The sequence below is a fragment of the Parus major genome, chromosome 1 (assembly GCF_001522545.3).
Source record: "Parus major isolate Abel chromosome 1, Parus_major1.1, whole genome shotgun sequence".
Classification (NCBI taxonomy): Eukaryota; Metazoa; Chordata; class Aves; order Passeriformes; family Paridae; genus Parus; species Parus major.
This window is the reverse complement of record NC_031768.1, coordinates 25262520-25275023: the sequence shown is the minus strand read 5'-3', so window position 1 is coordinate 25275023 and position 12504 is coordinate 25262520. Positions and strand designations below refer to the sequence as shown.

Sequence of the window (12504 nt, the reverse complement as noted above, 5' to 3'; positions counted from 1 at the left end):
ACAACCACTATTGCCCTAAACAGCTTAGCAATAGTCTCTGTCAGGTATTAAAACACACAGGTTTCTGACAAGTAAGCTCTGCTAGCTTTCAAAAACCAAAAAGAGGCTTCTGAATTACCATTTCTAAATTAAAAACATCCAAAACATCACAGAGAAAATAAAAACATTTCTGCTGAAACTTAACAGTATTCTTTTGTATTACTCTTCAAATTTCATTAGTAAAAACACATCACTACTGTTGATTAATGTTTGGGCAGCCAATATTACTTCTTTCGAAGAATGTTTTTTCTTTGATTATCTCCTGTTACCTCTCCCTGAAATGTACTGTTTTTGCAGCTACAAGGATATAAACTGAGCACTGTTCCTAATTTAGATGGCCAAATGCAGTTCTGTATTTCAAGTGGCTAAGAACCTAAACAAGTCAATTCCAATGCCCAGAAATGAGTCAACAATATGTTGGACACCACACAGAATACATCACCTGATACACTGTAACATTCAGTCATCTTTTCTTACAGAATAAAACATGTATCTAGAAAAAACAGCATGTTTTCTTTTCTTAAAATGCTTCTGTTCCCCATATTTCCTCCCCATGGTTGGAGGAAATAAAGAGTACTAAAATAAATCTCCTAATATGATTTTGTTAAACAGTGATTACTATTTTGTTTTCATTCCCTCTGCAGCAAATGCCTGGTTTGGTTTGTAAATGTGCATGTAAAAACACATGTTTATCTACTGTAACATCATAGGCCTTGCACCTGGTCTTCAATCTTTCTGTTGCAGTGTATCTGATGTTCTGCTGTATCCCTGTGGTATAGAAATCTTGAGGACTTCCACTGTAACAGACACAGATCCCACAACTGAACAGTCAAACTTTGGGGTACAGTGTTTTAATTTTACCTGTACAGGGAAGGCTCTCTCTTGAGTGTGTCTGGACTGACATGTTGTTCCATTAGACCGTACAAGAGGATAGGAAGGGAGGTGAAGCTGATATTGTACAGTGTGAGATATGCAGTATCGTATAAAGTCTGTAGATGGAAAAGAATTAAATCAACTACTTTTAATTTAAAATCAAATCATAGTTTATAAATAAGTCTTCTGCATGAGGCTTCATTTGAAATGAATGCATGAACTTCTGCAGGAAACCGAAGTTATATTTCTTCAGAATGGAGGTAAATACCCCTGAACAGCAGCTGACTGGTATGGGATACAACTCTCCACTTGTATCCCATTTACCTGGAGGAAAAAGATCAGCAAAAAAATCCATTTCATGGACCAGTGTGGTCCACATACTGGCTCCTCCTATTGTTTCAGCTGTAATACCAGACCCAAATTACACATTCCTGTCGAGGCAGAAATTTTTCTCTGACATAACACCCATATATCTCCTTCTCCTTTTATCTCCTCCATGTCTTTAAAAAAGGATAAAAATTAAGCTAAATTTTCATAACACATGTTTTCATATCTAAATCCTAAAAATGCTTTATAAAAACCTACAAAGTTTTCTGTGGTTGTTTGAAACAGAATTCAAAACAGAAAAAAAAATAAATTGTTATTTTAACTTCTCCTGGGCTTTCTTTCAACAAATTCAATAGTGCTGTTTTCCTCCCAATTAAATCCAACTCTCACTCAATTTAATACTGAAAATATAAACCCTTTTTGTCCAAATTCAGTCAATCATTCCTTTGTTTTTTGCTCCCTCATTCAGAAGAAAGAAGAGGTAGATAGATCTTTTCTATACAAATTAGATGAGAACAAGGGAGAAGAGAAAATAAACAAAAAATTAGCAAGGCAGATACTGAATCATCTCCTGAATGATGGCACTTTTCTGTTGAGTAATAGTTCACTTTTCCTCCATTTTTCAGTTTTTATATTTTCAAGTACTTGGATGCTGCTATTCATCTGAAATTCGTAATTCATACCTGTTTATGCTAGAGAAGACTACTTTATTCTCTCATTTTCATTCTGAATTCTAAAAATTGAACAACTGGTTCAATTACTCATCTTTCAGGATTTCCCCTATTCACGTCCAGTAGGCTTAAATCTAACTGAATGCACATTTCCCACGGACACTTCACTTTGCACTGCCATTTCCAAATATTGTATTTCTGTATTCCTTGACTTTAACATTGCTTTTATGATAATTCATAAAACCAGTAATTCTGTAACTTAAATGCAATTGCCACTGAATACTGTATGAACCAAAAGTGAAGTTCTTCTTTGTGTAAGTCAACGCTAATTTTTTAGGAAGATGCTTTTTTTTTGTTGTTGTTATAAAAAAAGCAAAAGAGATAACAAGACATTGATAGAAAAAGATCAACTAACCTGTTGTGAAAACCCACAGAAGAACTGATACAAAAACTGAGGAAAAATGAAGCAGACATTCTGAAAAACAAAGTGAACTGTTGTAAAGCGAAATGCAAGCACTAATTTATATACAAGCCTATAAATAAGTGCATCATAGTTTTATAACACTAACAATAGTGAGCATGGCAGGAACAGTAATAAAAACTACATAAATATTAAACTCCAACAGTCACATCATGCAGTAATACTGTTAGGAATAAAACACTTAAAATATTTTCAAAACAATCTTACAAGGCTACAGTTTGAAAATTCAAGGGCAGTGAAACTTGGGATCCAGGAACACAGTTCAGTTACAGCAAAGCAAAAAAGGGACAATCCAAAGATGGAGACAAACCATGATAAGCAAGCATGGTTATCTGGTTAGCATGGTTTCCAGAAAGCAACTATAAGATGTTTCTAGCTGTAACCCCAAAAGTCATCCTCTCCCAGTTATAGCTACAGTCAAACATGAGATCAAACCTGTAACAGTTCCTTTCTATAATACTCCACTGCTTATAGAAAGAACTTGGATTATATGCCAACATTTAGAAATAACAAAACTGTCTAAATAGGGGGATGCTCACTATGAACTTTTTCCACCTACACTATTATAATGAATTTAGTCTAACTTAATTTGCAGTAATGTCTAAGTTCTCAAATACTATGTCCAATGTGATTTAAAAGTTCATGATAAGACAACCTGGATGGTACTGGAAATAAGCAGATGGAATTTGTAGGATATGAAAAAATAAGATGGAAGTTTTGGTTTTAAGTGTAACATCTATTACAGAATCTATCTATATAAAATCTATTTCGCTTCATGTTCAGAATAAAAACAATAATCCCATTTAAGCACTGCATCTGGTACTCAAGAAAATGTCTTTATGGAATTGCTGCCAGTTTGTATCATTAGTTGCAAAAACATTATATAGTCAGATATTTAAGTTTTTGAGGCTTACGTAATTAGAATAAGCATTCTCCTACCTTATAAAAGAAGTATTGCACAAGTTCAGATATCCTAATGTAATATAAATGCCCATGAACAAGCAACATTTTTTTCAAATGTTTAAATTTAGGTATTGCATAGTCACTGTTTCTTGCTGCTTGACGACCTTCTTTGCCAATGATTCCTTAAAAAAAAAAAAGAGGTATTAATTTATTATTAATTATGTCTTTTTAATGGTTCTTTACTATTTAATAAGTAAAGAACCATTAAAAAGACATAATTAATTGCAAAATTATATAATAATGCTATGGTACTGACAGAATGGGAGATCATGACTATCTCATACAATTCCTAGAACAAATGCACTAAAAGTTGTCTGTAACACATATAACCTGATTCTTTGAGACTGCCTGTTTTTAAGAAATACATTGTTTTTGTCATTTCACTTGAAATAATATACTATAGAGCAGGCTTACCTATACCAACATGTGCTTCTAGAATCATACTGACATCATTTGCTCCATCACCAATTGCTAATGTAATAGGATGTTCTTTTGATAACTTAATCAACTTTACAATCTGAAAAAAAAAAAAAAAAGTAGTGTTAGAAACTCTCCCCTGTAATGGTTTGCTATTTTGTGCAAGTGTAACATTAAATAAAAATTACCGAGGCAGTTTTGTAATAAATTCTCAGAAGGCAGGGAAAACCAACATTACACATTGCAACAGCTATACATAAAGATCACAGTTTCCTCATATTATTAAGTATTTATTCCAAACATTTTTTTAAATATTTCCAAACTACTAAGAGAGAGATGGGACAGGAGGAAGGAAGAGCTGAATAATGGAAGATATTGTTAAGATTGCTTAATGCTGTGTCAGTGCATCAGTAAATTAAGAGTATTCCAGAGAGTGCACCATTTCAAAGAAATCCTGAAATGAAAGACTAAAAACCTTTTATTTCTAATCTGTGTTGAACCTTTTTCCTACATTTAAGAAAATATATCAGACTCTATATACATATAAAAACTATTGATATAGAAACTGTCCAAATATGTGACTTCAAATCTCTCCATTACAAATTATTGTCTCTGAAAACTTGGTACTGAGTCAGCTGCAACTAAGAACTTCTACAAACTTCCAGATAATTATAGTGCTGGCTACATACATTTGTTAATGCGAATAAGGGTTACATATGCTATACCTGTGCACTGAGAAAAAGACATGACAAACTGAAAGAAAAAACAAATACATATACAAGTACTTCTTTCCTTTAACAGCTCTTCAGCTATCTTGAGAGGTTTCAGTATTGGAAGGATACGTTTTTACTTGATACAAATGGCAAATGCAACAGTCAGTATACTAAAACATGATAATGCACACTTTTTTTTGTCTATTCTTCTTGGCTTTCCACTTATGTTAAAAACAGAGGAAAAATATCACTGCAGTAAGAAGTAACACAGGCTCTTATAGTGTCAAAAGAGTAGACTATACGGAGTTTGTTAAGAAGAGAGCAGTTAGTTCATTTATTAAATACGTTCATATCAGCATATACCAACCATAAAATTTGAACAGTATGCACGTAAATCAAATTCAGGTACACAGCTGGGTGCTGTTGTAGCATACCCTTATCTAAATTGCTTGCCAGCAGAAATTTTCACCCCTCCATTATTTTTTTTTACTTTTTTTATTTTAGAAGATGAAAAAAATGAATGGTAACATCTTAAGTTATCCTAAGTCATACAGAGCATTAATCTTCAATATTTACATATGTGCATAACTAATGAGCAATTATGAAATTAAACACAAACCTGTGCTTTTTGCAGAGGTGCCATTCGACAGCATAACACTGCACTGCAGTTCCTGCAAATATTAAGAAAGATCTCTCTGTAGTTACCAGAGCTCCCATCATGTCTTGGTTTCATTATTAATGATAATGCTGCTCCATCAATAATTAAGCCGTAATCTTGCGTATCGGTTGAAAGTCTGTTTGGGTATAAAATATAAACTGTCACTGTAAAATTCTCAGACACATTTAAAATCTGTCAGTAAGAATTATGTGAAAATTAATTAATGAAATAATAATGCATATAGAATTCCACAAAGTTAATATACTTCTAAAGGAAATTCCTTGTATAAGACTTACAACGTTTTAAAATTCTGGATTATGTTGAAAATATTCAGTGCTTCACCAGGTTTGAATACATAAATCTGATATCTCAGCGACTTCACCACTGAGTATGAGTGTATAATTAATGACTTTTCAGTTTGGTTTGAAAAGGTCCCAGGAAGTGCAGTGAGCTAAACCAAGCTGCAGGAAAAAAGTTAATTTTGTGGCACATTCCATAACACAGGAAAAGTAAGTTAAAGGGAAAGGCCTTTGGTACTCTGATGAGGAAATAATTTTTTTCCAAGGGTCTACATTTACGGAAGTAAATAGTACCTTGAAGGAAATGCCTAAAAGAAACCTCTTGGCCCAGATGGATAAGGCCACTGTATACATCTACAGTATGGATATTTTGCCTTTAGAGTAGTGGCTAAGTCAAATACAGGTTCACTTTCATTTACAACACTAAAATGAAAAAACTATTTATGTTTCCTATAATATTACAATATATTCTTATCCATAAAAATCTATTAGCAGTATGCCTGAAGCGATTTGAACATTGCTAGAAGTGTAACCATGGTCACAGGAAGTAGTTTATTCACTACTTTATCATACAGTGAACAATGGGAGAAGGTAAGATGGTCTGGACTGCAAGAGCAATTTTCTGCTGCATCCAAATAAGTTATTTCAGAGCGCTCTTACATCTGCCTGCATTACACGGCAGCCTCAGGCTCTGGGTCAACAGTGAATGTTGTATAAATGTACACTGAGGTTTATTTTTACACTCTTTGCAGTGTTCCAAGGTTATACACTGCTGTGCATGGGGTTTCAACAAACATGGTTTCACCAAGACCAATGTTTGAGAGAAAAACACCATATTTATTAATACGTGTTTTAGGCATCTCCATAATTTTTACTAGAACTGAAGCTATTTTTGGCAAGATAAAATTCTGTAAACTACATTTAATAACAGTTCCCAGATATTTTCATCACTTTGTTACTGCTAGCATAAACAGGGCAATGCCATCGGTGTACAATGATATCAAATGAAAAGCTATCATTAATGAGATCAAGTAAGGTACTGAATTTTTGGTGAATTATAGTGAAGCATGTTTAGCTTGAATTTGAACATACAGGTAGAATCCTGCTATTACTATCTTAGTACTATTCTCCAGCTCTGGAGATAAAGGCAAAAAAAGATCTGAAGAGTGTAAACGTGTAGAAAATTGGCATTGCACAAAAAGTTAAACAAACATGTTTGATCACACCTTGTAAGGCCTGTGGTACTTGAACAAAATGGTACAGATGACATGGAGAAAAATTATTTATTTAACTGATTATATAAATGTTCTTGATTAGACCAATGGGGTATAAAGTGTAAGGAGAGCTAAGAAACGTTACCTGGTCCAGACATTTAAGCTGTAAGGCTAAGAATTATAGAAAATCTCTGCTAAAATACTGTCACAAATACTTGTTAACTTATTGCTAACGGTTTTATGGTGGAAAAATTATTACAGTATCAGTTGTGATTTTTCTTTTAAGAGTCAAAGTAGTACCAGAAATGAGATAAAGAACCATAACTGAAAACCTAAATTTCTCTAAACAATCTTATACTTAATTGCTATATAATAATTCACACATTAACAACAGAAACTGAAACATACTGCTGTTCTTAAGGTAAATGGTCATCATTTCACTGTTTGCAAAATGCCCAGAAGCCCATTTCCAGCCTTAAAATACAACTTTAGCCTTACCCTGAGTAGGTATCCCTGGTTAAGCTGCCATTTTGTCTTATGACAGTTTTGTTTAGGTCAAAAAGCACATCATGTAAACTCTGCTCCTCAATTTTCTTTGTGGTTAGCTCAAGTATTTGTGTATTTCGTCGGAAGAGTTTGCAAGCGTAGCAAGTAGCTGCAGCAGTCTCCATTTTGTCTCCTGTCAGAACCCAAACTTTAATTCCTGCTTTCTGGAGCGCTTCAATTGTGTCAGCAGCTTTTTCTTGTAGTCTGTAAAGTCAATTGACAACATACATTGATGGGCTACTTGGAAATGAGAAAGGTCTTTATTGAAAGATTTTCATAAACAAATAAAAATTTCAATAGAAATTAACAGATCTAAGAATTTTCCCCGAAGTATGACTCCAAAAGTATTTAGGGGACTAGTATATGTTTTTGAATCCTTTTAAGATCTAAAGATTCTTCCTTCATTTCCTCAATTCCCATTTTGTAGTCCTTTCTCCAAAACTTTTGCCTATAACTGGTTCAATAATTACATGTATGTAAATGGTTCAAAGAATACACTCATTTTTGTACACTTAACTACTATTAATTGCTTACTAGGATATAAAGTTGCTATGTGTAACTTCGGTAAGATAAGAGTGTGAAGTTGATTCAAATAAGGGATTTCCCAAATAGATCTCTAACACAGAAAAAGAGTCTTCAATTACTTTGTCCCCACCACTGAACATAAGAAACTAAGAAATGTACTAACTAACCGATCTTCCACAGCTGTAGCACCAAGTAATATAAAATCTCTTTCTATCTTCTCATACACTTCTGCCAATTTCTTGTCCCGGTCCTGAAGGGCCAACTTTGCATTCTGAAGCAGCTTCTGTACATTGCTATATTCTTCTGCTGTGAGCTTTTTATATGCCACGCACAATGTTCGCAGTCCCTCCTAAAGACCACAATCAAAAGAAACAAAATGTATTTTACAAAACTTTTCTTAGACCTCTTGCTGGTGTTTATGCTGGAGGATTTGAAAAAGGAACATCATGAAGTGACTAAGTATAGACTGGTACAGTACAGTATAGACTAGGATATGGTTCAGCTTACTTCTGTTCTGCTCTGGAAGGAGTTACAACTTGATGAACCACCCTCAATTTCCCAGAAAATAAACAGCTCAGTGATCCAACTGGATATATGAGATTACAAGAGATGGCAAAGTCAAGGTAAATGTTTCCTTCCCTATGTGTATAATTAGGCAGAATGAGTCAGAATAATAGTAATATACACAGAACCTGATTTTGTTGCTGTGTTGCAGCACATCCACAAAGACAAAACATCACAAAGAACTGAAAGTGAAAATCCAGCGGTACCAATTTTGGTCAAGTGAAAACTAGAATTTAGCTGTCTCAGACTGCATCAAACTTCTGGACTGTGTGATGAACAAAAAAGGGAGTATATAAATTGTGTAAGGTGGGGAAAAGTTATTATAACACAGAAAAGTTTTGCCATCTGAGTTATATATTGCATCTCAGAATACCATTTAACTGGCATTTCAGCTTCCTTAACTTTAATCCATCCAGTAGGTCTTTGTATAGTTACTTATGACCAAACCAAGAAGGAGAATTAAAATACCTCCCTGACTGGCAGGTGCCAGGTATTCTCTTTGACAGGCTTCTGTGTGTAGCCTGGAGCCAGTCCTATTTCTAATTATGTGGGATGAAGAATTAGGTGCTGGTCTGGATTACTTTCCAGACACTGAATGGATATGATATCTAAATATATAAATTTATATATATATATATTCTAAATATATAAATATTGTTATATAATATATAAACACATAAATATAAATATATATAAATAAAAAAAATATATATACTTTTCAACTTCATTAGCCTCTTTTACTTGTAACTATCAGACAGCTGTCCCATATAATAAAGCTTAGTAAAGCAATTTGGGAGTTTTTCCCTTCAAAACAAAAGCAGGTGACACTGTGGCTTTTTTTTTTTTCCACATATCTGTAATACTTTGTTTTCAGTTTGAGTACTAGAAGTCATCAAATTATATGCTATGAAACACTGGCAGTTACCCTGCATCGCAATGAGTTCTGCATGTTTTCAGACACATCAAAATTCAGTACAACTCCAAATAGTATTTTTAGGTCAAACCAAGTTCTGAATTTCTTTTAAAGGTGATCAGACAGTTCATAGCTGATTTTTAGCAAGCAAAAATATAAGATATGGATGATCACTGCACTGTCTCCCCAGAGATTGTAAAACAATCAAAGGCAGAAGATCATAGTTGCCTAGGCTGGGGACTGAAACTAGCGATAGTTTTTACAGAGATGTACACTTTTCTTCTATTCAAAAATTAATTCAAGCCACAATTGTGAAAATGCCATACTAATGAGCTAACTGATGACCTCTGGTTTAGCATACAATTGTGCATATCTAATGCATTCATATTGCACCACAACTGACATCTGGGAGATGAGATGGAGGACAGATGCAAATAAGGGTGCTACCCACAAAGCCTGAGTGAACCTTGGCATAGAACAACCTTGGTGCCTGTAAAGATAAATCTGTTAGCAGATAAAGCAGATCACAACAGTTAATTTCTTTTTGACACTGATATCATGTGAACAGATCAATAAAATGGAATCTTACCACTGCATTGCGTTCTACTCGGGATCGTACTTGCTCAATTTTACCTTCTTTAACCCTAGGAAATATGGACGAATCTGCTCCCTTACAAAACAGAAATATATCACCTAAAAGAGACAGCATATGGAATTCAAGATGACCAAATACTTTCTTCAAAAAACAACCAAATTAATAAGTCTTCAAAACGTTTTCTTCCAACTTTTCTCTAATATTTGTAAGTCATACTAGTACCTAGTCCCTGATTTTATAAAGAAAGGCACATAGACTGTGTTTAATGCTTATCTCTGCTAAATCTGAAACAAATCCAAGTGAAACAAAATACCTAACAGAATGTGTGACAGCCCTACCTGTTGAAGATTTAACAATTACACTCATTCGCCGTCTCACAGAATCAAAACTGAAAACCTCCAGTAATTCAAACCTGAAACAGAAACAAAACTATTTTTCACACAACTCTATTTTTCCTGATCCCTAAACTGGTTATAATGACTTCAAGCACATAAATTAAACACCATTTCTAATATGGAAGATTACACTGAGTACTACAGAATATGGAAGTAGTAGAGAATGAAATATCAGGTTGCAAATAATAAATAAGGAAAGCCCTTAGCTCCTAATTACTTGAAACAGAATTTGTGAGGTCCCTAAGTATCTTTGGATGCATAGTCCATCTACTTTACTTAAGTACAAGACAAGAAACCTTGTAACAGAGAACTGTACTGATTATAAAGTTGCTATGTATAATACTTAGACATAGCCTTAAAACTTGAAATGCATGCTTACACACAAGTTTTTTTTTTATCTTTTTCTAATTTTTACTATTCTGTTGTTTGAGATTTCAGTCTTTTTATGGCTGATTTCTTTTAGGATACTCTTTCATGGGGAGTTTTATTTATTTTGGTTTTGTATCAGGAAGAATACTTTAAAGGCTCGTTAGGCTTTTGTTTTTCATGTTTATTAATATATTATTAAAAGACTTGGTAGGTCTTCTCCAGACTTTCTGTTTAAATTCAACTTACTACTGTTTGCTTTAAATGGTACAAAATGGTATTTTATTTAATTTTATTTATTAAATTGCTCAAATATTGATAATTCAAGTGAAAAAAAAATATTTATTTTTACTGGTTTTACACTTGTCATTATTTCTAGGATTTGATTTTATCACATGTTCTTTTCCTTTCTAAGTGGAAAAACAAACACCAGCTCTTGTTGCACTGTTTTGGTTTCATCAGTTTATATACTGCTTTCATTTACTCTCCTATATATTTCCATGAATTTAAAAGAGCCTCTCTTTTTCCAACACAAACATAACCAATCCAATCATTAATTCCAACTTTTTCAGGATTTGTCTATGTCCAGATCTGCTTGTTTACATACTTGAGTCCTAAGTCCTTTTAATGCCCTAGAAGTCAGACTTGTGCAAGCTACATCAGAGGCCCATGTCTACAAAATGTGATGCATTTGGGAGAAAATTTTCAATAATTATAGTGCTTTCTTCTGAGTCACCAAACGATACTCACTCCAGTTCTTATGTGCTGATCCAAAAAAGTCTGAAGTAACCTTTGAGAAAAATTCTCTGTTATTATCCTAAAAGGGGGTAAAGTAACAGCAAGGCTCCTATATTTGTGTCCAAGAGTCCCTGTGTAGTTAGCAGAGTACCCAAGCAGGAAGACCTCGACATACAACAGACTTAACCAGCAGTCATCTACAGAAGTGTAAGGTACATTTTCAAGGGTATGTACATACCACAGAACAGCTGTACTATTTCAGTGTTATTGAAAATTTGACTCATATTATGGTCCACAAAAATTATTCTACAGATATTACCCTCCTGTAAATTCCATGGATTATTTGTGAAACACAAATTGGGTACACAGCATTTTCTATTAAAAATTTATCGTACATAAAGCCATCAGGAGCTATTAGATTAGGTCATGAATCCTATACCACACCTTCATTGTCATACCAGTATTTTATACTGCATATAATGTTAAAAAAGTGAAAGTAACTAAAATTACTACAGTTTCTTTATTTTTCTACTAAAACACAAGGTTCCTGTCTTTCCTGACTTAAAAATTCATGTGTAAGGAAACAATGGTTTATTGAACACATCAACAAAAACTTGTCATCAATCTATTTTGTTATGTTTTTAACAACTCACTTTTCTATGTTATTGTCCCGATTTAAGATCTCCATGTAATTGTCTTTCAGCCTTAGATACGTGTAACCAAGTCTGTAAAATGAAACACAGAACAAATGCAACAAATATATAATGATCTAGTTTAAGCATGTCATAAAGATTTAAGACTGAGGCCACAACAAACCAACACCAAAATCCCAAATCATTTTTAGTTGATTTTAGGCTATGAAGATTCATGAATTCATGTTAAGAAACAATCAGCTGTCGATTACTTGGTGTTTGTTATTACGATTTTTGTTCTGGAAACAATTTTGAGCATCAGTGATTAAATCTGTAGTTTAGAAAAATATAGCACCTAAGTATACACATACCTCTGTATTCCTTCAACTAAAGCAACTTCATCAGGTGATGATGATATATATATACAAGATCTTCTCTGTGCCTGGCTTTTCTTCAAACCATCTACGCTGTCATCATCCTTCACCTGAACAGTGTGGCAAAGACAAAGAGCTCGGAAAAATAGTTCCTCTCTCTCCTGAAAAACAAAAGGAATGGTTGTGATTACGTGTTATCGC

At 33.6% G+C, this 12504-nt stretch overlaps 1 protein-coding gene across 7 annotated transcripts in view; it reads right to left on the bottom strand.

The window, feature by feature from the left end:
- The window catches only part of ATP11A (ATPase phospholipid transporting 11A), a 115542-nt gene that overhangs the window by 19628 nt on the left and 83410 nt on the right, over nucleotides 1-12504 (bottom strand). For all 7 annotated transcript variants that reach the window (XM_015638093.2, XM_015638084.3, XM_015638067.3 and 4 more), the window contains exons 14-24: nucleotides 12301-12464; nucleotides 11951-12022; nucleotides 10137-10210; nucleotides 9793-9896; nucleotides 7894-8075; nucleotides 7154-7405; nucleotides 5104-5278; nucleotides 3769-3871; nucleotides 3331-3476; nucleotides 2326-2385; nucleotides 901-1028 (exon numbers count right to left, since the gene is read on the bottom strand). In XM_015638093.2, the coding sequence (XP_015493579.1) occupies nucleotides 901-1028; nucleotides 2326-2385; nucleotides 3331-3476; nucleotides 3769-3871; nucleotides 5104-5278; nucleotides 7154-7405; nucleotides 7894-8075; nucleotides 9793-9896; nucleotides 10137-10210; nucleotides 11951-12022; nucleotides 12301-12464 (1460 nt within the window). The remainder of the gene's footprint in view (nucleotides 1-900; nucleotides 1029-2325; nucleotides 2386-3330; nucleotides 3477-3768; nucleotides 3872-5103; nucleotides 5279-7153; nucleotides 7406-7893; nucleotides 8076-9792; nucleotides 9897-10136; nucleotides 10211-11950; nucleotides 12023-12300; nucleotides 12465-12504) is intronic.